General features: G+C 42.2%; 1 protein-coding gene across 1 annotated transcript in view; it reads left to right on the top strand.

Annotated features, from left to right (window-relative positions):
• Positions 1-26,775, top strand: part of DPH6 (diphthamine biosynthesis 6) — a 211,638-nt gene that overhangs the window by 161,380 nt on the left and 23,483 nt on the right. Inside the window, exons 12-13 of the mRNA XM_030215158.1 lie at positions 2,792-2,966; positions 23,956-24,201. Coding sequence (XP_030071018.1) covers positions 2,792-2,966; positions 23,956-24,201 — 421 coding nt within the window. The remainder of the gene's footprint in view (positions 1-2,791; positions 2,967-23,955; positions 24,202-26,775) is intronic.

Raw genomic sequence — 26,775 nt, 5'->3', positions numbered from 1 at the left:
GAGGTTCAGCACATAGGCATTTCAGACAATTACTAGTTCCTCTCCTCAATGAGATGTACATGCCATCAGATCTTCTTCTCAGTCTCAGCTCTGTCCCATTGGTCCCCAGGTGACTTGTCTGGACCAATCAGGTATTGTATCCACCTGTCCTGTAGATGATATATGACCTCAGATAATGAGGGGCCCTCTAAACTGCACAGATGGTACTCCTTATCAGAGTTGGTACTAGGTGATTCGCTAATGAGCTAGCTAAACATGAATTCCTCATTTCTGTATCTTCTTTGTGAGCCTCTCTCCCCCAAACCTTATAGGGAGGACAAGAGAGCCAGCACAGGTGTTAAGCATGTCCTTGAATGTTGTCAGCCAAAAACAATGCTGCAGGAGGTCTTGTAGCATCCATGATAGTATTGCTCAGAAAAGATGGTTCATGGTTTAGTCAGGCTTCAGTCCTGCAAAAGGTGAGATATAGGGAACACCACTACAGGGCCTCTTTCAATTGAAAGGAAACTCTGGAATAACTGGTCATAGGATGAAGGTGCGATAGATTAGGCTCAGGAGTAATGTAAGGAAATATATCTTTACAGAAAGGGTTGTGGGTGCACAGAGCAACCTCCCAGCAGAGGGAGGATATCTGAGGGAGAGGAAAAGATTGTAGAGCTTAGCTGATGTGAATGAACTGACTAGATAGGCTGTATGGTCTTTATCTGCCATCATTTTTCTTTGTAGGATAAGTGTCTACCAACTTAGACATGGGGATGGTGCAGTTTTATTAGCCCATTTTTCAAGGGAGAACAGTTCATTCTTTTTCAGGTTGACTGAGGATTGTCTGTGGACTGTAAATCTTACAACAGATTTTCTATAGGATTCAGATCTGAACATTGACTGGTCCATTTGAGGATATTTCATTTCTTTTTGCTAAGCCATTCCATTGTTGCTCCTGCTTTGTGCTAAGGATCATTGTCCTCCTGAAAAGTGAATCTTCTCCCTAGTTTTCAAGTCTGTGGTAGGTTGGAACAGGTTTTTCTCCTGGATTCACCTGAACCTTGCACCATCCATCTTTCTTTCAACTGTCCTCACTGCTGCAAAAGGATCCTCACAACATTATACTACCATATCCATGCTTTACTGTAGAGAGAGTTTTAGCAGGGTGATGTTCTGTGATAGTTTTACGCCACACTTATTGCTTATTATTGAAACCGTAATGTTCCTCCTTAGTCTCATCAGACCATAAAACCTTCTTCCATGTACCTACAGTGTCCCCTGTTTCTTTGGAAATGTTATGCAGAACATCCTGTGGACTTTTTTCACCAATAGTGTCCTTCTTGCCACCCTTATATACAGCAAGTAACATTACTAAAGACTCTTCAAATATTAAAAATGTGCCGATAAATTTTCAGTGGAGTGCAACTGATTTGGAATGTTCAAGTTGGGTTCCTTGAAACAGCAGGCTCGCGAAACATGGTCCTTGTCAGGGACCCAATCAAGCTGGCTCAGAAGTTAGATGATTTTAATACACTTTGTTACACTTAGCACAATATGGCACAAAAAAAGAAACATTTCAAAAAATATCCGATTAGTTTCCTTGGGATGCTTCAAGACCGACGTTGTCTGAGATATTCCCACTGAACATTTATGAGCACATTTTTAATATTTGAAGAGTCTTTAGTAGTGCTGTTTGTTGAAAGATAACTACATGTTATATTATAGGAATTATGCTTAATATGTGATTTGGATTTCCCCATAAATTATTTATTGGTCCTGTTATGTGATGATGGTTTTTCCTACCTTTATATACAGACCATGTTTATGGAACAATCTCAAAATTGTTGAGTCTTGATTTTCCCCAAGTCTCAGCCAAAGACATCTGTAGGTCTTTTAAACTAATCTTAGGCCTCACAGTGACATTTCTCAGCAGTTTCCTTAACTTTGAAGGAATGACCATGATCGAGGTAGAGTTATAGTGTTGTTAAACTGTGTTCAGTTTATAATGATGGACTTGACTGTTGAAGGTACAGAGTGAAGGAAGGCTAATGCTATAAGTAAATTTCATTGTGTTTGAATATCCCTTGGGGCACCGTCAGATCTTGACTACACTATGAGTCTGCCTTGATCAGTCTGTTCCTCCAAAGTATGTTTAAGTAACTTTATACTGAAGTTTTTGCCAGTTCTGTGTTTAGACCTTTGCTTCAGATTCAATTCATATAATGCAAACAGCTTGACTTTTCATCCAGAAGTTATTCAAATCTGCTTAGTTGCTGTAATTCAGGTGGGCTCTTTTTTTTTTTAAATTATGGGCCTTATTTAGAAAAGAAACTAATTTAGTTTACTGTGACAATGTGTGAAGACTTAGTAGAATCAAGAATTTGTGTTTTTGTAGTTTCTTTTTGAATATTTCTGTATTTGAAGTACTTATTTCCAAAACCCTCAAAGTCCAATGCAACTAATATGGGCTTAGTGGGTTTTGGGAAATAAATCCTTCAGTTGTTCTTGCTGTAGATCAGTCAAATAACTGCTGCTTTAATGTGCTTTGAATTTTGTTTTTTAAACAGCAGTATATGAAAAATTTACAATATTGTAAATACCTTTGGAAGACACTGCCTGGGGCTGAAAAGCTGCAAATTTTGGGTGAAGAATATATTGGTGAAATGACAATTATATATCCATCCAAATTCTTGTTTTTACCTTTTCTAATGATTTTGCTTCAATGGTTTATTTACAGCAGGATTTAGTACATTGATTATTTGTGTGCTGGTTCTTCTGTGGGTTAGTATATGCTATGCTATGTTTTCAGAGTGTGTGTGGAATCGTTGCTACCTGCTGATGTTTTGTTCCACATGGACTGTCTCATACATCGGCATCCAGTAGTGACTGCAGACGCCATCCATTCTGAGAGAGAGATCATGCACGTTCAGAGCATTTCTCACTGGGCACCTGCTAACATTGGCCCTTATAGCCAGGCCATCAAGGTAAGCAATCTCAGGTGCACTGTGATAGATGTAATCATTCTTTGCTCTTCGTTCTGAAATATTAGTCCTGAAATTTCAAATCATTCCTCCTTGGGGGCACTCCTTTTGCCTCTCCTTTCACATGTATCAGTTCACTGCCGTGCAAATCATAGAAGGCTGTGTCAAAGAGGATGGCACTATTATTACTGCCATTTTGTACTCGTTTGCTCTGCAGTTTTCTTCCAGTAAATGTAAACAAGTTACAAAGTTCACATTTAGTGTAACACAGTGGTGTGTTTCCCCTTTCCTCCATTTGCTAACTAGGGAGTCCTTTTACTAAGATTCGCCGAAAAATGGCCTGCGGTAGTGTAGACGCATGTTTTGGGCGCGCGCAGAATTATTTTTTTAGCGCACCTACAAAAAATGCCCTTTTTTTTTTTTGCCGAAAATGGACGTGTGGCAAAATGAAAATTGCCGCATATGCATTTTGGGTGTGAGACCTTACTACAAGCCATTGACCTAGCGGTAAGGTCTCACACGGTAACTGGGCGATAATGGTCTATGCGCGTCAAATGCCACGTGCTAGAAAATAAAAAATATTTTTCAGATGCACACAGCGGATGCACGCCAAAATTGAAATTACCACAAAGGCCACACGTTGGCGCACATAGGCGCCTATGCGGCTTAGTAAAAGGGGCCCCTAAAGCATGTTTGTTTGAGGAACTTGGTTGAAATAGCCATAATAAAGTAGGTCTCAGTAGGGTAGCAGGGGATAAGTAGCTGGGCAGGCATAGGGATGGATGTGCAGTCCATGCAAGCATGAATGCTGACTTGCTTAAAGATTCTTGGCTGTGTTGTGAAAAGCATAAACAATTATAACACCCTGCAATGGTGAAGAAAAAACAACATGGGAAAACAAAGTTCAGCACGGCAGCTATTTTGATGTATCACAGGAAAACGGGTTTTTAAAATTTTACTGGAGAACTACTTTAGATTTCCTTTTACAGAGTTACTGCTAGCTATAACTTCCAACGTTGCCACTGCTGCTGTATATTGTTACCAAGCCCAGTTCGCTGAAACAGAGAGAGCAAACCAGCAGAGAATGCTTCTGTTCCTGTCTGTCGTAGTCACACAGGACTTTAATGAAGGAGACCCAGGCCCATATCCCACTCCCACTGTGTTGAACCCTCAAAAACCTACTTTACCTACATATACATGACACCTGCAGGCATAATGGGTATTGTAGTGGTGTATAGTTGGGTACAGTAGGTTTTTGATGGGTTTTGGAGGGCTCACCACACAATATAAGGGGGTAACAGTGAGATGTGTAGCTGGGACCTTTTATGTGAAGTCTACTGCAGTGCCCCATAACTCTGCTAGGATGTCTGTATGACTAGTAGACCAAGAATGCTGCCCCCCCCCCCTTACATCTCAATGGCTTGGTTTTGTGCATTTTTCCCTTGTATGTGGTTTGTTGCTTTTTTTCAAAAGTGGTCATAAAAGATAGATGCACTAAGCACAAAAACATCTAGCATATGGCAATTGTCAAAAAAAAAAAGTTGGACTTTTTCTGGTTTGAAAATGCCCTTGTTCACTACTGGATTTTTGGATGCATAGACATCATATCGAAAATGCCTCTCATAATCTGTCAATTAAAACTTTAAAAATTACTACAAACACAGAGCTAAAAAGGATCACAATGCTTGTTCAAGCCTAATCAACTATATCAAATCCTTTAATTTCTTCTCAACGTGATGGTGCTAAAAATGTGGAGGAAAAGCCTCAAAAGATATTGGGATAACTCCGTTGTCAACAGCTCACAAGCTTTCAACTTTAAGGAGCACCCTCACTCATCACTGGCATAAAAATCTCCAACTATGATTACTTTTTTCTTGTCAGAACTACTAAATCTATTTTTATTATTATTTTTCAATTAATCAAAACTTATCTTTGCAGTCGCACAGTCTGTTAAGTTGTCCACGGCCAACTTTGGCCAAGGTTTCAGGTCCTGCTTAAGGGTCCGTGGCATACTCGACTGTTTCACTACTGCATACTGTTCTCTTGTTACGTTGAGAAGAAATTAAAGGATTTGATATAGTTGATTAGGCTTGAACAATTAAAACTTTAACTAACTTCCGCAAAGCCTTGAAGACTTACCTCTTTAACAAAGCCTACCACGAGAACCCTTAACTAGCTATAATACAACACCTATCCAACTATAATATAACACCTTTACTCAGAATATACTTTCCTTCTAATGCTTGAACAAATCCTTTTGCCTTCTTTAACTTCTTGTAACACCAATTGTATGATGTAACCTGACATGGCTATGCCATGACAGTGCTTTGTAAGCAATAAATAAATAAATATCATATAATATATATAAATATAATATTTCTTCATTCTTTATACAAAACCCAATCTTCCCTAACTCTGTCCAAGTTATGATATTTCTCCGAGGACAAGCAGGCTGCTTGTTCTCACATGTGGGTCGACGTCCGCGTTGGCCCAGGAATCGTCATTTTACAAGCAAAATATAAACAAAGTTTTGCCAGAGTCTTCTGGCGCGCACACTGCGCATTCGCGGACAGATTCCCCCCCCCCCCCCCCCCCCCCCCCAAGCAAGCATGCCTCCTCAGTTTTCTTTTCTCGGCGTTGAGGTGCGGTAGTTTTTTTCTGTGCTCCTCTCAGGCCCAGGAAAGAGTCTTCCAGTTTTTGATTTTTTTTCTCCTAATTTTTCTTTATTTTATTATTATTGTCATTTAAAAAAAAGGGCTTCCAAGAGACCAAGTAAGGCCAGGAGGAAAAAATCTTGAGGGTGACTCCCCCTGAACCCCCACCTGGTAGTAGCTTACCGCTCGCTCAGTCTGTCTCCTGCTCCTGTGTGCCATGCTACCGCTTTAACTGTGCTTTGCAGTCCACGGGTCCTTCCTTTTGCACTCCCTTCTGCCTATGCGGAAATAGGAAATACTTCACATAGGAGGATGTAGCTGGCTGACAGAGCAAAGTTAACGCAATAACCTGGCAAACAGGAGTAGGAGACCAATCCAGCCTTCTGCCTATGCCTGAAGCAGCTTTTCTTTTGCCAGCTCCACATTCACCCCTCACATTCCACTCCTTGTTTTATTTTATTTATTTGTTTATTTTTAGGATTTATTTACCATCTTTTTGAAGAAATGTATTCAAGGCAGTGTACAGTAAGAATAAATACCAGTCATTTCACCCTCTTCACCTTCATTTAGTGCTACACAAATAACACTGAACTTGAATGAAACACTTGGACCCCACTCAACTCATGCATACAGCTCCAACATGCTGTCACACATCACCCATACATATTCACTCTGATCTCCAACCCGGGCACTAATACCCTTCAAAGTCATTTGAAAGGGGCATTGACCATTTCTCCGAATTAGATATTGCATAAGGAATATTATATCCTTGGACAAGTTCTTGTCTTTTCTGCAGCCCAGAGAAATTTATATCACAACCAATGTCTGTTGTGGGTAGCTATTTTCTTTTACTTTACTCCCCAAATGCTACATCTTACACGGATGGGTTGAGTGATTCTGTTTTATTGGTAGTCGAGGGAAGGGAAGTTGTTTTCAAGAATGAAATCTGTTGTCGTTTGTATGATAGTAGGGGGTCTCCTTCCCCTTTGAGACCTGGGAGATTAACTCTGTATCATATCCCCAAACAGGAGATTCTAAAATTTGACCACATCTGTCTTACTGAAAAATGGCTTTGAGAATGGGAGGAGTCGTTCCTGGGTTCATGGCTTCTCACAAGGCACGTTAATCTAGGAAAGGGGGTGGGTTAGCTGGTCTGTGCCAGAGCCGGTGGTGGGAGGCGGGGATAGTGCTGGGCAGACTTATACGGTCTGTGCCAGAGCCAGTGGTGGGAGGCGGATCTGGTAGTTGGGAAGCGGGGATAGTGCTGGGCAGACTTGTACGGTCTGTGCCCTGAAAATGACAGTTACAAATCAAGGTAAGATATACACAAAAACTAGCACTTATGAGTTTGTCTTGTTGGGCAGACTGGATGGACCATGCAGGTCTTTTTCTGCCGTCATCTACTATGTTACTATGTTCTTCCACATTTCACTTTTCTTGCCTTCTCCATTGTCTCTTATTCCTCGAAGACACCTACTGCCATTTAAGTTTCACTGCAGGGTGTGCTCTTGATTAAGCGCTACTAGACTGCTGTCCTTTAAAGCACTTGTAGCCTCCTCCAAGAAGGTTAATAACTTGGATATTCCATTATATATATAAGATAACCCGACCAGGTAAAGCCATTTATATCAGACTCCTTGCTTCTCTAGTCTCATTGTAACACTTTAAACATTCTCTTCTGCAGTGTCCCTGATGCCAGGTCCACAAACATAGAGACCTGATTATCATTCCATTCAAACTGCTTGGTTGCTCTCATCTTTGCCACCATCTGCTCCTTCACGCTGTAATTGTGTATGCATAGTATAATGTCTCTTGGCAAATTACCCAGGGTAAACTGAGCACAATCAATTTTCATATCAAAGTCTCTGGCATCTGACTCCCCTGAACTCAGAAGTATTTTACAAATGTCCACCACAGTTTGTTTGCAATCTCCAAAATCCTTCTCCTCCAGGACACCTCTGATTTAAAAATTTTGCACGAGTTCTGTTCTCTTAAGTCCTCAAGCTTCAATTTTTAAACCAGATGCCTGCTTCCCAAGGTTGAAGACTGTCTCAGGCATATTGTTCATGCATGAGTGGACTTCTCTTCATTCTGTACCCAAGCTCCTGCACATCAGCCTGCAGTTTGGCCATGTGATCGTTAATTTCTCCCTTGTCATCAGAGAGCTCTTTTTTTTTTTTTTTTTTTTTAATTCTTCAAACTGTGCACAGAGCTCCTCATGCATGATCAAAGGAGTAGTGTTATCTAACCTGCCTGTGGCTGGTACCACCGAACTAGCCGCCTGCTCTCAATTCCAGTACTTAGATCCATCATATTTTTCCAGTCCTCACGCCTCATGTTCAGCACAATATCGTCATGAATGTCAGTGGAGTTTTTTCTTCTCATTGATATACTGAATGCCTGGGACCAAGTGGCTTTTCACTTTGCACCAGAGTAGATAGCTCTGTTAAGGCGATGAAGGTGGATTGCTAAACTTTTAGCTCTTTGGTGGACAGAGCTAGGAGCTCAGACTTGCATCCTGTCTCAAACTATTCTTAATGCACTCCACTCTCTAGCTTTTGCTCTCTACATTCTACAGATACAGCTCTGGCCAAAGTCTTGTGACTTCTTCCTGGCCAGATACAAGTTCCTTTACTCAATCCTCATTCTTCTTTATCTGTACTCTTCTTTTGACTCTGTTGATCACCACCTACTTTTTGATACGCTGTAATCACTTGGATTTCAAGGCTGTGTTCTGTTTTTCCTTTTCTCTCTCCCAAATGCACTTTCAGTATATGCTCTCCCAGTGTATGCTATCCCACTATCAGTTGGTGTATCTCAAGGCTCTGTCTTGGGATTTGTTCCCTTCATGCTCTGATCTCCTTTGGTTTTCAGTACCATTTGTACACTGATAACTCCCAAATCTACCTCTTGACTCCTGGAATTTCACCAGGAATCCAGACCCAAGCCTCAGCCTTCTTGCCTGACATTACTGCCGTGATGTCCCACTGCCACCTGAAACTGAATGTGGTCAAGACAGAGCTTCAACTCCCTACACCCACCTTTCCTCCTCTCCCATCTCTATGTGGCTAGCACTGTCATCCTCCCTGTCTCCTATCCCATGATTCTTTAATTTTCTCAGGAGTCTCTCATGAGCAACTTTGTCAAAAGTTTTCTAATACACTACATCAACCAGATCACCTATTTCCACATGTTTATTCACACCTTCAAAGAAATGAAGCAGATTGGTGAGGCAAAACTTTCCTTGCCTGAACCCATTAAACCATGGATCACCCCTGGAACCCTTTTTAAAAATTGGCATTACATTGGCCACCCTCCAATCTTCAGGTACTACGGACAATTTTAACAACAGGTTACATTTCATTAGCAGTAGATCAGCAATTTCATGTTTGAATTCTTTCAGTACCTTGGGGTGTATACCATCCAGTCCAGGTGATTTATCACTTTTTAACTTGTCAATTTGGCTCGGTATATCTGGCCGTATTTCATTTGTACTTCTTCAGGAGACCGTACTTCCTTAGCCTCTTACTTTGTAGATCAAGTGATAATTTTGTCCCAAATTGATTATTGCAATATTCTCTCTCTGGGACTTTCTTTTAAATAAACTCTTGGCTGGGCTTCAGTTAATTCAAAATATGGCAGCTAAGGTCATTCTTCATAAAAATAAATTTGATAGGATAATGTAACTATTGAAAACATTACAGGGGTTGTCAATAGTTGCAAAAATTAAATTTAAATTATCTTGCCTTTGTTTCAACATTTTGTAAGGCCTTAGGGCTAGATTCTATATATATTGCGCCTAGAATCTAGGCACATCATCTAGAGTCACCTAGGCGTAATATATAGAATGCGTCTGGGCCAGGCGGATGTGCCTAAATCTAGGTGCATCCATTTACTCCAGTGAAAAGCTGGCTTATATGTCCACACCTACATCTACACGTGCTGTTACAAATTCTGAAACAGTGCATGTCGATTTGATTGATAGGCCTGGCTCTCCCACAGTCCAGCCATGACTGCACCCCCATTTTGGCTGCATGCGTGGGGATTTGAACTGTGCACTTCGGAATTTACACTTGCCACTTTGCAGAATACGCTTAGCAAAGCACGAGTGTAAGTTAAGGCATATTAATGTTGCTAATTGGTCATTTATCAGCCAATTAACACTAAGTGGTGCGTAAAACAATTAAGACGCATGCGTAGTTTAGGTGCATGCACTAATTTATACACACACCTCCACGCGCCATATACAGAATCTGTTATTTGTCAGATTAATTGATATTTCAGGCAAGATCCTGACTGCCTCATTTGATTTATTTACATCAAGGTAAATTACCCCCTTCCTTAAGTATAAAGAAAAAATCGACCTGTTGGGAAATTGTTTTCCAAAGTTGCATTAAATTACATTTGGAAAGCAATTATTTCAGGTTAGAAAATTGCTTAAAATCTAGCTTTTTATTTTATGCTTAGATGTTTGTATTCTATTTGTAATTTCAATCATGAGACTGTTTGAACTTTGTATTCTTATTTTTAAAACACTGTGTTACTAATTTTGTGGTCCTTTACTCTTGTAAAACGCCTAGAGCAGCATTGGTGTTCCGTGGCTGCTCCCCAGGTATGCCGTGGAAGTTTTCTTCACTCCTGTCATGTCCCCAGCATTATAAGATTTCTTCCTTAGTGGTCAGTGTAAGTGGACAGCATAGGCGTGAAGCATCAGAGAGAAGACTCAGGTTAGCTGTCTGAATCACTGCCCCCCACCACTGCCACTGACCGCTACAGGAAAAAAGGTAAGGGAAAAACAAACAGGCTAAATTTCCCAGTTTGTGTACCCAGATACCATGAGGAAGTTAATGGAACCTTCATACTAAATCTACTTTAACGTGGCCATACATTGTTAACTGGCTCAATTATAGTGAGGCCTTGATTTTGATGTGTGTGCTTCTGTGGCAGTTTGCTAGTTCTCATCTCAAATTTTAACCAGATTATTGCATAGTGAAAATTGTGTGAAATTCAGATTGTGTCTATTTGGTGCGATCTCATTACTTTGTCATTAAGGGGATAGTTCTATAAATGTGTGCCTGCTGGGAGTCTATTATAAAGGAATTTAGGCCTACAGACCTACAGAGCAGATGCAGTGAAGGGATGTGATCACTACCAGCACTGTGGGGGAGGGGGTATTTGCTTTAAAATTGTTTTTGAATGCATGTTATTTGTGGCTAATTTTGTTACCTTTGAAATATATTGTTGTCTTTTGCAAACTTGTGTCTTCAATAAAAATATTCAACTATAAAGATGACACAATAATTAAAAATGTAATTATTGAACTTTAAACCCAACCTTAATACTCATGTGTTAAATGATAATATATAAATATATAGATATATCTCCTTAAAAAACTGATGGTGTGCCTTGACAATTTGTACACCTTGTCAGTGTGCTGTGAGATGAAAAAGATTGAAAATCACTTTCCTAGAGTAACAGTTAAGACAGTATACAAATAAATACTGACTTTGTTGCCCATTCTTATTAATAATAAACTGTTGTCTGCAGAAGCATAGCCAGGTTTTGTCATCAGGGGGAGCAGAACTTTTGTAAAATAGGCACTGGTATGAGGCTGAAGAAACAATCCATATAGGCACCATTTCATTCAAAAATCCATTTTAGGTAGCGATCATTCTACTTGCACCACCCTCCCCGCTTCTACGCCTCTGCTTGTCTGAACCCTAGTAAAACAGAGATTATCTGGGCTTCTTTCACAAGCCAGCATGTACCCGACATCAAAATCCATTTTGGGAAATAGGATCTCCCCCCTAAAATCACAGTTCTTGGAACACTATTAGAGTCATCACTTACTTTGATACCAAAAATTCATGCAATCTTTAAAAGCTGCTTCTATTATCTATGTCAATAACACTCTTATCGAAGTGGTTCATCTATTACAGCAACAGTCTTATCACCGCAAAATTACTTCTTGGGGCATTGACATTTTGAGGCTCTGATCTGACAGGGCAGGAGCGGAAAAGGGAAGCACTCCATCTCACTAGACACCATGGAGCGGGAGACTCTGGGTTGGTCCAGAGGGGAGGGGTGAAGGGTGGAGCTTGAGATAGCGGAGGGCAGTGGCGTAGCTACGTGGGCCATGGGGGCCTGGGCCTCCTCAAATTTCCTTTGGGCCCTTGGTTTTGTTGGCGGGGGTTGTTCAGCGCACCACGTTGCTTGCCCTGCTATGTCTGCCCCCTCATATCCTACACGCTCCTTTTAGTGAAATTGAGCAATTTTACTAAAAGGAGCGTACAGGATGTTAGGGGCAAGAGAGAGCTGGGCAGGCAACACGGCGGCACCGGAGACCAGCGCTGGAGAAGGCTTCAGCTGGTGGGGGTTGGGGACCCCCACCAACCAAGCTATTTTCTGCAGCAGTGGATGGGGAGCGGCAGGGCGGCGGGGAGGCAGTGGGGGGAGCAGCGACGGGGCGACAGACCAAAATTGCCCACCCACTTCAGGCTCTGGCCCCCTCCCACCACGAGGTCTGGCTACGCCCCTGGTGGAGGGGCTTCTGCTTTAAAGATGGATGGGGGGCCCATGGTAAGGGGATTGAGAGGTGGAGGGGGGGCTATCAGACTGGCACAGCGCATTATGCAGATCCTGGTCAATATTCAGCTGAGATTTGCATAAATGGATCTTATGTAGATCCTAACGGAATATTGGCTGGGACCTGCATAAGTTAGGACAGCACATTCTTGGTCAGTCTTAGCCCGATATTCACTGCCAGTGCCTAGACATGGCCTGACATTTAATATTGAGACCTAATTATGCCTATGGCTGTCAGCTTGTATAAAAACCGCTGACCATTGCTGGCTGAATATTGACTGGTATATTTGTTATGGTACCAGTACATGCAGTTCAATTTCTGTTATACCAATTTATGTATGTTTTTATGCAATTGAATTCCTGTTTAAAAACAGTTTGTGTTCACTTATGTTCAACCAACACTGGTTGAAAAATTCTAGTTTACAGTTGATTCTGGAAATGCAGGATATTGTTGAAGACATGGATATTCTTTAGACATTTTAATTGACTTCCTATTTGAGTGTACTTCTGTACATGATTATGCATTCTTGTTTATTTGCAGAGATTGAATTATTCAGAAAAAGGCAATTTTCAAATTGTTTTTTTTAATCAATGGTTAGATTAAACAATGTTCATTTTTTATTGTAAACCATCTTGAGTTAATGGTAGGTGACAGTATGTAAAAACTTTGCTTATTATTATTATTCTTCTTTTGTCTTGTTTACTTCTTTTCCGTAGCCTATTATAGCCAGTGGCAGCCCCTCCTAGAAGAATAATCAGGCCTATTGTAAAATTTTTATGTTTGAGTTTGAATATTATAAATGAACTGTATCACTAGATAAAGTACCTGTTTCCTTGGGAATTAACCTGTTTATTTTTATGGTGCACATCTGGAACAGTAATACAAAAATTGTAGTTGTTCATGTAGCAATACTGCCACCTATTGGATCAGTTTCAAAATGATTCTGTAATTTGGTTTCTCAGTTTTTGTGCATGAACGACTACTTCTTATCATAATTTGTATAGTGTCTACCAGATTTATGCAGAGACACCCAGTGAACAGTCCCTATGCCTTAGTGCTTCAGATCTGTTCAAGACATACTACAAGGTACACAGGCAAAAAAGCAAAGGAAAGAGTTTGAGAGAAAAAAAAAGTGAAAACATGGTTAAGGAGAGCTAGATTAAGTGGGTAGAGCTGAGATTAATGAGGCAGTGGTAAATAGATTTGAACATATTACCCCAGTTTTAATGAGATTTCATTGGTTACTGGTAAAGTGGCGTTTGAGATTTAAGATTCTGACTCTCATTTATAAATGTATTAACAGAAGAGATGCTTCAGATTTTATCAGCTATGTTCAAAATTTATTGTACACAGCTGCCCCTCCGTTCTAGTGGACAATTGTTGCAGGATGTTTCATCGGTGAAGCATGTATGGTTAAATGACAATCGGTTAAGAATGTTTCACGTGAAGGGTGCTAGAATGTGGAATCAGCTTCCTGAGAAAATTCATAATCTGAGAAATTATTTACAATTCCGGATGAACTTAGGGGTCCTTTTACTAAGGTGTGCAGAAAAGTAGCCTGCGCTGGTGTCGGTACGTGTATTGGACACGCGCATGTTCATTTTTCAGCACACCTGCAAAATAGGACTTTTGGGCGGGGCCAAAAATGAATGTGTGGCAAAATGAAAATTGGCACGCATCCATTTTGGGCCTGAGACCTTACCACCACCCATTGACTTGGTGGTAAGGTCTCACGCGTTAACCGGGGCTAATCGTCAGCGCGTGTACAATGCCTATTACTACCTGGTTAGCGCAATGCGCCAGAAAATTTCCAATGTGTAGTGGGCGCGAGTAAAAAATGAAATTACCGCCCGGGCCACGCGATAGCCGGGTGGTAGTTCCAAATTGGCGCATGTTGGGCATGCGTAAGTGCCTGTGCAGCTTAGTAAAAGGGCCCCTTAAAGCTTTTCTGTTTAGCAGTGCCTTTGATTTGGAATAGGAGTGAGGGTTCAGTGATTATAAGGATTGTGATCTCTGAATTTTGAGGGGGAGGATATTCTATATATTGGAATGTATTTCTAGTATATATTTTTAGGATTGTACAGTGTCATGTTTGTACGATGTCAGATGTTCTATGTTTGAAATTACAGATGTGAGCCACCTAGAATGTAAGATAGAATGGTATATAAACTGTGATATAAATAATTTGCAAGAAATGAAACCTATTAAGAGTTTATATTAAAAATAGTTAGAGGGGAAGTTACTAAACCACAGTAAAATCTTGCATTTTATATTTAAATCTTTTTATTAATTGTAACAGAACTAATACAGAGTATGCTCTGAAAAGAGACCGTTTTCACATTATCCATGTCATAACTCCAGTCACTTATACAAATTTTCCCCTCCCCCCACCCACCCCTTCCCCCCCCTAAATTAAATTCCAACAAATGTGATTGATAATGTAACAAAGAATGCCTCCCTCCATTTCAATTTACAATGGATCAAAAACCTTTAACCAATCAGACTAAGCAAAAGCTGACATTTACCTCATTGATAACCTTTGACGTGCATGAACAGTCCCTCCCCCCTCCCCCATCCAATCAATCGCTCGAAAAGCACACAGATTATGATCTATAACCTAAGCTCCTGACCTTATACATTATAAGACCACTTGACCCCATCGCAAAAACTGGTAGAGGGCCCGTATGAGAAATATAAAACAACTGGGAGGGTTTTTTCTTATCACCTCCCATTCTTCTTTGAGCTTCATTCCTAAGCCACAAAGCCCCCTAAAAAAAAAAAAAAACCTAGAACCCATTTAGTACTAAGCTTCGTGCTCTGGGCGATAGGGACTGAACATAAGGCCCCCAGACCTCCAAAAAACGTGTTCTTTTCTTTTGCGAGGGTCCCACCGCCCGGCGTTCATGCAGCAGCAAATCATGAAATCTGTTTCTCCAATGCCAAAAATCTGGTGGGTCTACCGTCAGCCACCCATTCAGGATCACCTTCTTCCCTATCAGGCAGGCCTTACGAATCAATTGCCTTTGGCCCCCCCGCTGTAAAACAAAGAGTTCATATTTGTCGAATAAAATCCCCAGAGGAGTGCAGCTTATTCTAGATTTTACCAAGCCTTCCAAATACTTTATAATCAATTGCCAATATCTTTGTGTACCCGGGCACTCCCACAGGCAGTGATACAGTGTACCTTCCCGCTGTTGACACTTAGAGCATAATGGATCCGGTACCCCTCCCATCTTGAACACCTGTGGTTTAGTCATGTATGCTCTGTATAGGATACGAAATTGGCATTCCCTCAGAGTCGCATGTACCGAGATCCCTGGTATACGGGACACCAGCTTTGTATAATCCAAATTCAAACTAGGTCTCTGCATGTCTCGAGCCCAACGGGCTGTAATTACTTCTGTATCTCTCTGGGGTCTCAACTCCCACAGTCGCTTATGCAAACTTGAGATCGAGATCCGTGACCCCGGGATTTCTTTAAAAAATTCCCTTACCTTCCTCCCATGCCCACTATTCAACTGTTCCACATTCAGGGTTCTGACATAGTGGGCTAATTGCTGATGTGCAAACTCATGGCTAACATCTATGCCGACCCCCAACGCCCCCAGATTCATCAGCCCCCCTCTAGTCCCCAATACATGTTCTAATCTTGTTATACCCATAAATGCCCACCTTCTAAATACCTTATTCTCAGTACCAGGTGTGAACGCAGGATTACCTTGCAATGGCAGCATATCAGATGTATCCGCTGCCAATCCCCAGTACCCATTCAAATCCTTCCAAACCGCCCTCATAGGACCTAATAGTAAACTATCCTTAAATTTATGGGGCACCGAGCTTTGGGGGCCATGCAGTAGGTAATGTATGTGAAATGGTGCGAAAAAAAGCCTGTTCCAACTCCCTTGGGGTGAAATCCTGCTTATCTAACAACCAGTCTCTCAGGTGTCGTAGCAAACATGCTTGATTGTATTTTTTAATGTCTGGGATCCCCATACCTCCCACCCTCCAAGATCCCATTAAGAGTTCCAATGATAGTTTGGGCTTTTTCCCCCCCCAGATAAACTGTCGTAGATGCTTGTGAAATTGCCTAAGATCCTTGGTTCTCAAACGTAACGGTAAAACTTGCAAAACATACAGCCACCTGGGGAATTCCGCCATGCGAAACAACTGAATTCTGCCATGTAACGAGAGCGGTAAGACTGCCCATTTTTGCAACCTATGCCTCATGTTGTCCAGCAACCTGGTAAAATTAAGACCATAGAAGGCCGTAGTTTACATGGCAATCTGCACCCCTAAGTATGTCAAACTTTCGTTAGCCCACTTTAATGGGAACCCCTCTCCCCACTCCCCCCGCACTTTATCCGATGTTGTTAGTGCCAAAGATTTTGAGAAGTTGACCTGAAATCCCGCAAAGTCCCCATACTCCCTAAATAATTCCAGCAAATTGTCCAAATCTTGCATTTTATTGCAGCTTAGTTTCCCACAAGGGTCACTAAACTGTGACAGGGGCGTAGCTACTGGTGGGCCTGGGCCCACCCAATTTTGCCTCAGGCCCACCCAGAAATACATCCATTTCTTTCTCACCTTCTCCCACCCCTGCCGCGGCGCTTGCACTTTATTATCGGCGCTGCCTGGCAGCAGCTCAGAGGCAGCGTCCTGCTCCGGGGCCTTCTCTCTGCTGTCTCTGTGTAAACAGGAAGTTACATCAGTGCGGAGGCGGGAGAGCTCTGGAGCAGGACGCCACGTCTACAAAGTGCAAGGCAGGCGCTTCGGCAGGGGTGGGAGAGAGGAATCGGATCACTGCAAAAGGATGGTATGTTGCTGCTCGAGGACCCGCCACGGCAATGAATGATGTAGTCTGTGGAACTGGAGAAGGCAGCGCGGGACCTCCCAGCCACGTCATGTTACGCTGATGGCTCTGCAGCGCCCGACACGAACTTCCTGTTTCTGAGAGGGCAGGCTCCCGCCCTCACAGAAACAGGAAATCTGTGTCTTAGGGGTGAGACACCACAGAGTCATCAGCGTGACGTGGCTGGGAGGTCCCGCGCCGCCTTCCAAGGACTGCATCGTTGCTGGGTTTAGTAGTGGTAATGGGTAAGGACTGTTGGCGGTTGAAGGGGAGAGAGCTGCTGTAGGGGACAGGAAGACTTGCGAGTGCCAGAGAACAAGAAGGGGAAAATTGGGCATAAGGAAGGACACCGAGGAGGACATGCTGGATTGGGGGTGAGGAAAAAGGACACAGAGGAGGACAGAAAATAGAGGAGATGCTGAATTGGGGGTCGGGGATATAGGGAAAGAATGCTGCTCACAAGAGAAGGAATGGGGGGGGGGGGTGGACACAGGGAGGAACAGGACATAGAGAGGACATGCTGGTTATGAAGGAAGAATGGTGGAAGATTTTGGATACACAGAGAGGGGTTGATGGACATGAGTCAAAGAATGGGAGAAGAATCTGAACACAAGGAAGGACAGGATGCAGGACATGTTGGACATGAGGTAAGGAATAGGGGGAGATTATGGCCACAGGGAAGGATAAGAGCAGGGTCACAAAGGTGAGGTGATGGACATGGGGGAGGATAAGAGCAAGGACACAGAGGGAGGATAAAGACATGGACACAGAAGGGAGATGGATGGTGGACATGTAGAGAGAAGACAGAGGAATGCAGAAACCAGAGACTGGGACAACATGATTAGAAAAATAACATGACCAGACAACAAAGGTAGAAAACATTTTTATTTTCAATTTAATGATTGGAATATGTCATGCATGAGAACTGAGCATGCCTATGGTGCCGAAAGCCAGTGTCACTAGCATGGAGCAGTGCCTTTGACTGCTGTGCTTTTCTAAACAGGGGTCTGTGGGCTAGAGATCTTCACCAGCTAAAGTATTTCATTTTTTAAGTTCATGGTTGGGGGAAGGGAAGAGGAAATGCATGCCCACCCAACCTGCCCACTGGCCCACCCAAAAACTGCCTTCTGGCTACACCACTGACCTGTGATAACTCAATATCGCAAGTTAGTGACTCCCAAGGTAAATGAATAACACAAATTAAGATCAACCTTGCAAGCATTGTTCTGCTCCCCAGAATAATGCAGTCCTCTAACACACAACTCGATGTTCACAGGAAGCCTTTCTTAAATGGGCCAGAACTGTAAAACATGTGCAGAGTCCCCTCTTCCCCAGTCAAGACCCTGGAATCCTGCCAGGTGACTTCCTCCTGACTCCCCCAAAGAAGACTTTCTTGCCATGTAAGCTCCCCCAGGTCTATCTCAAGAACTCCTTGGTGGTTTTTTTGTAACGTTGATGTTTTGTTCAGCATCATCTGTATTATCTCCTCAAATTCAAAGATGCTCAATCCTTGAAAACAACCCATATCCCCAACATTCACAGACCAGAGTGAGAAAAGATGAGACTGGGAAGAATAGAGCACATTCCCAATGTTAGAGGCTGATGGGAGACAGCAGAAAAGTTATCACTGCAGGAGAACTTATAAAGGAAATGTAAAAGACAAAACTTGTGTACCTAGATATATACTAACAAAATAAGGTACAGGCTTAATCATTAAACAAATAACCAAATAATAAAAACCAAAGTAACACGCACATCCACAACATTCACCCCACTGCACACTTAACACATAATTAAGTGAAACGGTAAGTGCTCAGTTCAAAATGCAGTTACCATTAAAAATAAACTGACTGAAGGAGAACCATCATGACACAAACCCCGTTCTCAATCAGACACCAGTCACTGTACCCTGCTTAACCATAGGTAAGAATACAACTGAGAATGGAGTGACTTTCACCATACACTCAACATAATAATCATAACCATAAACAACAGTCACCACCCCAATGAGTCTATATTTCAGCCCCAGTCTTGTTGCCAGTGATTATGTCCATGAAACTGAGCCTCAATGTGGCAGGCCAATCTAACCATTCATCAATAATCTCCAAAATTTCCTCAGTTTCTTTAACCCAGATCCAAGTTTCACATCAGCTTCATCAGGAGGAAATATACTCATCTAAATACAAATAAAAAAACAAAGCACAAACACATTCTCACTTAACCATTGATTAAGAATTCTCAAACACAAATACATACATCTAAAAAATTAAATGCCCTCTCAAAAATTTAACGCTTAGGGCCCTATTTACTAAGCCGCGTTAGAGGCCCATTAGCGTTTTAAGCACATGCAAACTGTGTAGATGCCCACAATATTCCTATGGGTGCCTACACAGCGCGCACTAATTTTGTATACTCGCTAAAAATGCTAGTTCACCTTAGTAAACAGGACCCTTAATTCAAAATATTAAGTGGCTGCTTACTTACCAGCAGGAGCTCCAAGTCTCTGTGGTGTACACTAAAAAGCGTATAACCATCAAAAAATGCCAACAATAGATACTCCTCCTGGAGGTCAATGACACCACCTTGACCAAAGAATCAAAACATAGATGATGAATTCAAACACCCCCCCCCCCCCCCCCCCCCCCATCGGTCCTCCCACTGAAGGTAATCAAATCCACTCAGCCACCTTGATCAGTCCCCTCGGACGCACAGTGTCCCAATAAAAAATAAACCACTGCTCCTTACAAATCAGCAACTTGCAGCAAAAATTACAAAGCACAAATCCCCAATGGAATGCTTCATGTTTGTCCAATGTACAGTCAATGGGGCTTCCTGCCTGTTAGTTTGAATATTGTTAAGATGTTCACAGATACGCTGTTTAATACAGGATTGAGTTTGATCTATATAATATAGGCCACATGGGCACATAATACAGTACAGGCACTATCACAATTAGTTCTTCCTTTTAAAATAAAGTCCCGGTCAGAGTGAGGAAGTTTAACACAGGTACATTCCAACACTGTCACAATTGTGCCCAGGTTCCTTGCTCTCAGTCACCTTGCCCCTGGTGGTTAGACCTGGTGGCTGCTTTGAACTGATGGTTTACCATTTCCCATGTGCCAGAAGATATGCTGGTCTGGATCTTCCAGCCTTCCAGATTGTTTTGGGAGTTTTTGGAACTAAGCAGTACCCGTACCGGGTGAACTCCCTTGTAGGCTGCCTTTATTAACCACCTGGGGAGGTCTCTAGTTTGCCTTGCAACAGAGGTCCTCAGAGGAGTTTCCTTTGGTGAGAGTTTGTTGCAGTGCTGCTGTGCTATTTCCTGATTTTGGTTTTGACCCTGCTTGTCTCCCGGTTTATTCTTCTGTCTGCTGCCCACCCAGACCCGGCTTGTTTTCTGGTTTTGTCTGCTGCTTGCTGCCTGCCTGGAACCCCGGTGTGTTTTCTGGAAGTACCTGCTGTTCGCCTGCTGGCTGCTGTTCCTGCAGTTCTGCCTTCTTGCCCTGTCCGGTAAGTCCTGTCGGCCACCTGCACCCAGGGGCTCAACCCCCTGAGGAACGGCGGTTAAGTGCAGGTGAAGTTTGGGCTGTCTTCCTGTCCTGCTTGCTCCAGCTTGCGTTGCCTTGGCTGCAGTCCTCGCCTGGTAGTTCCAGTCCTGAAGTTGCTGGTACATCTGTTCTGCCTTGTCTGTGTTCGGGTGATTCCTCCTGCCGCTGCCAGCCCTCGGCAGTGGTCCAAGGGCTCACTACCCAGAGGTTCTGTGAGAAGCGTGACAAACACATACTTGACAGTAGGTGCAATGGTCATATTTTAAAAGTCCATGTGGACTGACCACACGTTGTGCTGGATTGGAAAGCATTTCCCCAATATTGCGGTGCCTTGTATGTGCAAACTTGGGTATCTCCCGCAACTGTGGGTGCACACTCTGCACATGCCAGTATTTTTGAATTATAGATCACACAGTAAAAATCCACGAAGAGTATGGAAGTTTACACACCAAGGGATTATTCTAATCTTTAGGCTGAGGTTTCAGCAGCCATTCCTGTTGAGCATATATTGCACTCTTGTATGCTTTCTTCACGGTCAAGGCTGGATATCCCCACTGGATGAAACAATTGAATATCTTTATAACTTGTTCTTTAAATTGAGCCATAGTAGAGCACAATCATTTAAGATGAAGAAGCTGTCCCACAGGGATATTATTGCGCAATGACTTAGGGTGATAACTGCGATAACCGGTATTATAGTATTTCTATCTATATCTTTCCTAAAAATGTTTGTAGAGAAAATGCCCAAATCAGAAATAGAAACAATAATGTCAAGAAAATTCACAAACTGGGTATATGTACATATATGTTTGTGTTTATATCCTTATATATATCTATAATCTATGTCTCTCTCTACCTATATTATATATATATATATATATATATATATATATATATATATATATATATATATATATAAATATGTATGAGAGAAACATTCATATATACACACACATATTACACATACAGTAATAATTATGGTGTCAGGGATGGGGGCCACAGATATCTTAGGTTAGCATGCTGTAGAGAGGTTTGCTTATAGGACAGGCATGATAGCAGCTGAGATTGAAGTTGGTCATGGAGGTTGGGGGTATTAACCACTGTTCTTTCACTATCATTCAGTCAGACAGAAGTAGCAAGCCCTGACAATTTGCATTCATGAAGGAGATTAGCATGAAGTGTATAATGCGAAATGATGGAGTTTGTCAGAATTTGCATTGCCCTCAAAAGATCGGGTTTGATTGAGTAGCACATCTTGGAGTATGTCATGTCCCACGGGCAGGTCAGGAGGGATTCTTGGCTAAAATAGTTTTATTATATGTTCATCAGCTGCAAAATGCCTCTCAACCAATTTATCAAAAAGAAATCACTGAAAAGAAAAGGAAGGTAGATGTCAGAATAACTGAAGAAGGTGGGCATGTGTCCAGCCCCCAGCAGAAGTCTTATTCCCTGACTGACTAAAGAGCTGCAGTCAGGCAGTTAGCATAAGTTGATTGTTAATACAGTAATTTGCACCTCAAGGTTAAAGTTTAGATTTTATTTAACACCTATTTGTGTATTACTCCTGCTGTCCCTTTGTAGGAAAAACCTGGCAGAATCATGCTCTTTTTCATATAAGCCTAATATGCCTTTATAGCAATGTGTCTTAAAGCAGAGAGGCCCCCCACCGAAAGAAAACTAATTAAGTATGGATGGTAGCCGAAAACAAGATTCTATGCGACAAAACCAACATGACAGTGTTATTTATCAGCCGCAGCCTCTCTTGAAACAGGCATGTAGAATTCAGACAGGCAAGTGGAACCCACTTAATTCACAGCAATGGAACAAGAAGAAAATTTCCTACTACCTCACTAGAACCATATTTTATTTATGGCCCACCTGGCAGCACTGTCCTACCTCCTCCTTCGTCCTTATGCCCCAGCTTCATATCTCCGATGTTTATAGATAATTTCCACCTACCACAAAACTTTGTAGGACCCAATTGGGCTCATTTTCGAAAGAGAAGGACACCCATCTTTTGACACAAATCGGAAGATGGACGTCCTTCTCACAGGGTCATCCAAATCGGTATAATCGAAAGCCGATTTTGGACGTCCCCAACTGCTTTCCGTCGCAGGGTCAGCCAAAGTTCAAGGGGGCGTAGCGAAGGCGGGACTTGGGCGTGCATAACACTAGGACGTCCTCGATCCATAATCGAAAGAAACAAGGACGTCCCTGACGAGCACTTGGACAACTTTACCTGGTCGTGTTTTTCTTACGACCAAAGCACAAAAAGGTGCCCGAACTGACCAGATGACCACTGGAGAGAATCGGGGATGACCTCCCTTTACTCCTCCAGTGGTCACTAACCCCCTTCCACCCTCAAAAAACATCTTTAAAAATATTGATTGCCAGCCTCGGATGTCATACTCGGGTCCATCACAGCAGTATGCAGGTCCCTGGAGCAGTTTTAGTGGGTGCAGTGCACTTCAGGCAGGCAGACCCAGTCCCATCCCCCCCTCCCTACCTGTTATGTTTGTGGAGGAAATAGCAAGCCCTCCAAAACCCACCACAAACCCACTGTACCTACATCTAGGTGCCCCCCTTCACCCATAAAGGCTATGGTAGTGGTGTACAGTTGTGGGTAGTGGGTTTTGGGGGGGGGGGGGTTGGGAGTCTCAGCACACACAAGGTAAGGGAGCTATGTACCTGGGAGCAATTTCTGAAGTCCACTGCACTGCCCCCTAGGGTGCCCGGTTGGTGTCCTGGCATGTCAGGGGGACCAGTGCACTACAAATGCTGGCTTCTCCCACAACAATGGGATATGTGAGGAATGTGCTACTATGTTGGTTTAAAATCTAATTTGCAGCCTGACCAAAAAAAAAATCTCAAGTCATTAAGGGGTCCTTTTACAAATACGTGATAAAAATGGCTTGCGGTACCGTAAGTGTGCATTTTGGGCTTGCGCTGATCCATTTTTCAGCAGGCCTGTAAAAAATGCTTTTTTTAAAAAAAATTTCCTGAAAATGGACATGCGGCAAAATGAAAATTGCAGCGCATCCATTTTGGGTCTGAGACCTTACCACCAGCCATTGACCTAGCAGTAAAGACTCACGCGATAACCGGGCAGTAATGACCTACACGTGTCAAATGCCACTTGGCGCGCATCTGAAATTAAAAATATATTTTTTGGACATGCGTATCGGACGTGCGCCAAAAATGAAATTACCGCAATAGCCATGCGGTAGTCAGGCAGTAACTCCATTTTGGCTTGTGTTGGCCGCATGTAGAAGCTTACGCAGCTTAGTAAAAGGGCCCCTAACCGTCAGCTAAAAATGTACTGAGGTATCTGTTCCATTTTGTTTTTACCTTTTAGATTGAAGGAGAGATAATATTCTGTGCTGGACAGATTGCTCTGGTCCCATGCACCATGCAGCTTGTCACTGGTGGAATTCATGCTGAAGCTGAGGTATCTCTGAATCATGTAGAGAAAGTTCTAGAAGCCATGAACCATGGTACTACACTTTGCCATGTCCTTATTGCCAGCTGCTATGTGAGTCACTACAATCACATTCAAGCTGCTCATGCAATATGGCAGAAGAAACTCAAAGAGCATAGAGAGGTACAGTATTAATTTTGTATTTCTCCCATTTTTGTCAGGATAGCAAATGCAGGGCTGGATAGATGTTCAGACAGCCATTTCAGTTACTACTGAGATTGAACTACAAAGTTCAGAGGACGCATATGATGTGTGTGTTTGACCCTCCCATCTGTATGACATTGGGCAAGTCCCTCTTTTGCTGCCTATCTCAGCTCTAATTTTACCTTTATCACAGATATTCTCTGTCACCTTGGGTATGTTGGTTTCTCCAAGGATAAGCAGGGCTGTGAATCTCATATATGCGTTATGTCACTGATAGAGCCCGGCATGGAAAATGGTACCCTCCACAACTTTTCTAGAAATGTTTGGGCCGTCTCACCGCATATGCATGCCTGCCACTGTCTTCATGACCTCCTTCTCAGTCTGTTCTTTCCTGCAGAGCCAATTGGCCCTGTTTTTAAATCTGTTGCCTCAGCACCTCAAACTTTTATATTCACAACAAAATTCCTATCCTGTTACTCTTGCCTTGTATTTGGTGTTAGAAACCAGCAAAAAACTTTTCCAATGAACTAAGTTTTTTTTGTTTGTTTGTTTCCACTGTTATGTTTTATTTTTGGGTGGCTTTATGGACCTACAAACTATAGGAAATTAGATCAAATTAGGTTTTGCTGCTTAGTTGTTACAAACCGGGCCTGAATTGTCATATTAGGAGAATTGAACTAACAGCACTTATTGATTCAATCTGCTATACCAGAACATATCTACGTAGAAGTTGTTTACTCTAAAATCATGGAAGAACTATGATGTAGAAGGTTATTTCCATACAGCTTAAGGTCACAACCATGGGCACAGATCCTATAAAAGGGGTATTTTGGGGCAACAGCCACAGAAATAAATGGGAATTAATGGGAAACAGTTGAAGAAAGAGGTCTCTAGTCCCAGCAGAGGGAGTAGAAGGATATGCCATGGAGGGATAGACCCCACCTAAGAGGGGTTCAGCAGGGATTACATCCTGAGCCATGGTGAGAGGCTTCTATTCAGAGAGAGAGAAACAAATATCATTAGATGTACTATAATGATAATTCAATTAAACAGACACTTTGAACAGTACTGGGGCTGGCAGCTAAGACAGCAAAGCAAAAAGAAAGTAAACAAGGGTAAGCTAAGCAAATATATTTTATTGATTCAATGTGAAAACATATAGGGCAACATCTTACAGTTAAACAACATTGCAATTTTTTTACATGTACTTTAAGAACATAATTAAAATTGCTACTTAAGTCTGTTTTATCATTCCCTTATCTGTCCTGTTTGTCTGTTCCGATTAGATTGCAGCTCTGTCGAGCAGGGACTGTCTCTTCATGTTCAAGTGTACATCGCTGTGTACGTCTAGTTGCACTATAGAAATGATAAGTACTAGTAGTAACCTGTATAATTCTAATTGAGACAAAATAAAATAAATTTTACCTACATCCCATGTACGAGACTCAATGCCAGAGATTTCTTGTACTTTATTACAACTCTCAGCTTTGAAAAAGTGTATCTCTGTAGCAGGTTAGCATAACAATCATGTTTCACAACTTCTCATTTGCTCACTTTTGGCCATTTTTCAGCCTTGAACACTCAGCTGGGGTATTTTTGTCACCATTGTTTGATTCACTGCAACTATTTTTCCAGAAGATCCCCAGTGGCTTCAAGAGGAATTTCTGGTGCAAAAGGACTATATCCACTCATGTGCTTGCAATACCTGTGACCCAACCATGACAGGATCATATCCATTATAAAAGCTGCAGATTAGATGTATGTCCGACCCACCTCCTAAAAGTTGCACCAAAATGTTACATTGAAGAATTGACTTGTTACCTCAATTATATGTTAAGCGCAGGTTTTTTCCCGCCAGGCCATGGAAACATCCTTCTCACCCCAATCCCAAAGAATTTATAGATCAAGCCAGATGTCATCTCCAACTATCGTCCAGTGGCTTCGATACCTCTAGTTATCAAACTGATGGAGAGTCTGGTCAATGTTCAGCTTAACGAATTTTTGACTAATTTTGATATCCTCCACCATTCGCAATCAGGATTTCGAGTTCATTACAGCACGGAGACAGTCTTGGTCACTCTCTTATCTAACTTTAGACGAGAACTATCGGTTGGACGGAAGATTCTTCTGCTACAATTTGACATGTCTAGTGCTTTTGACATGGTGGATCATGAACTCCTGCTTCATCTACTGGATTCTTTCGGTATAGGTGGGCCAGTTTTGCTTTGGTTCAAGGGTTTCTTGACTTCAAGGTCCTATCAGGTCATGGTGAACTCCCACACTTCAGAACCGTAGAATGCTTCCTGTGGGGTCCCTCAGGGCTCTCCCCTTTCACCTACACTGTTCAATATTATGATGATGCCGTTAGCCACAGCACTTGCAAACCTAAACCTCAACCCTTTCATCTATGCGGATGATATTACAATCTACATCCCTTTTCAATCCTCAATATCAGAAGTTGCCAACCTCATAGATGCATGTTTCACCACTTTAGAACACTGGGCCAAGGTGTTCAGATTCAGGCTCAACAGGGAAAAAACTCATTGTCTCATC

This window comes from Microcaecilia unicolor, chromosome 9, assembly GCF_901765095.1.
Source record: "Microcaecilia unicolor chromosome 9, aMicUni1.1, whole genome shotgun sequence".
NCBI classification, from domain to species: domain Eukaryota; kingdom Metazoa; phylum Chordata; class Amphibia; order Gymnophiona; family Siphonopidae; genus Microcaecilia; species Microcaecilia unicolor.
The sequence above is the reverse complement of the archived record's forward strand: the minus strand, read 5'-3'. Positions and strand labels throughout refer to the sequence as shown.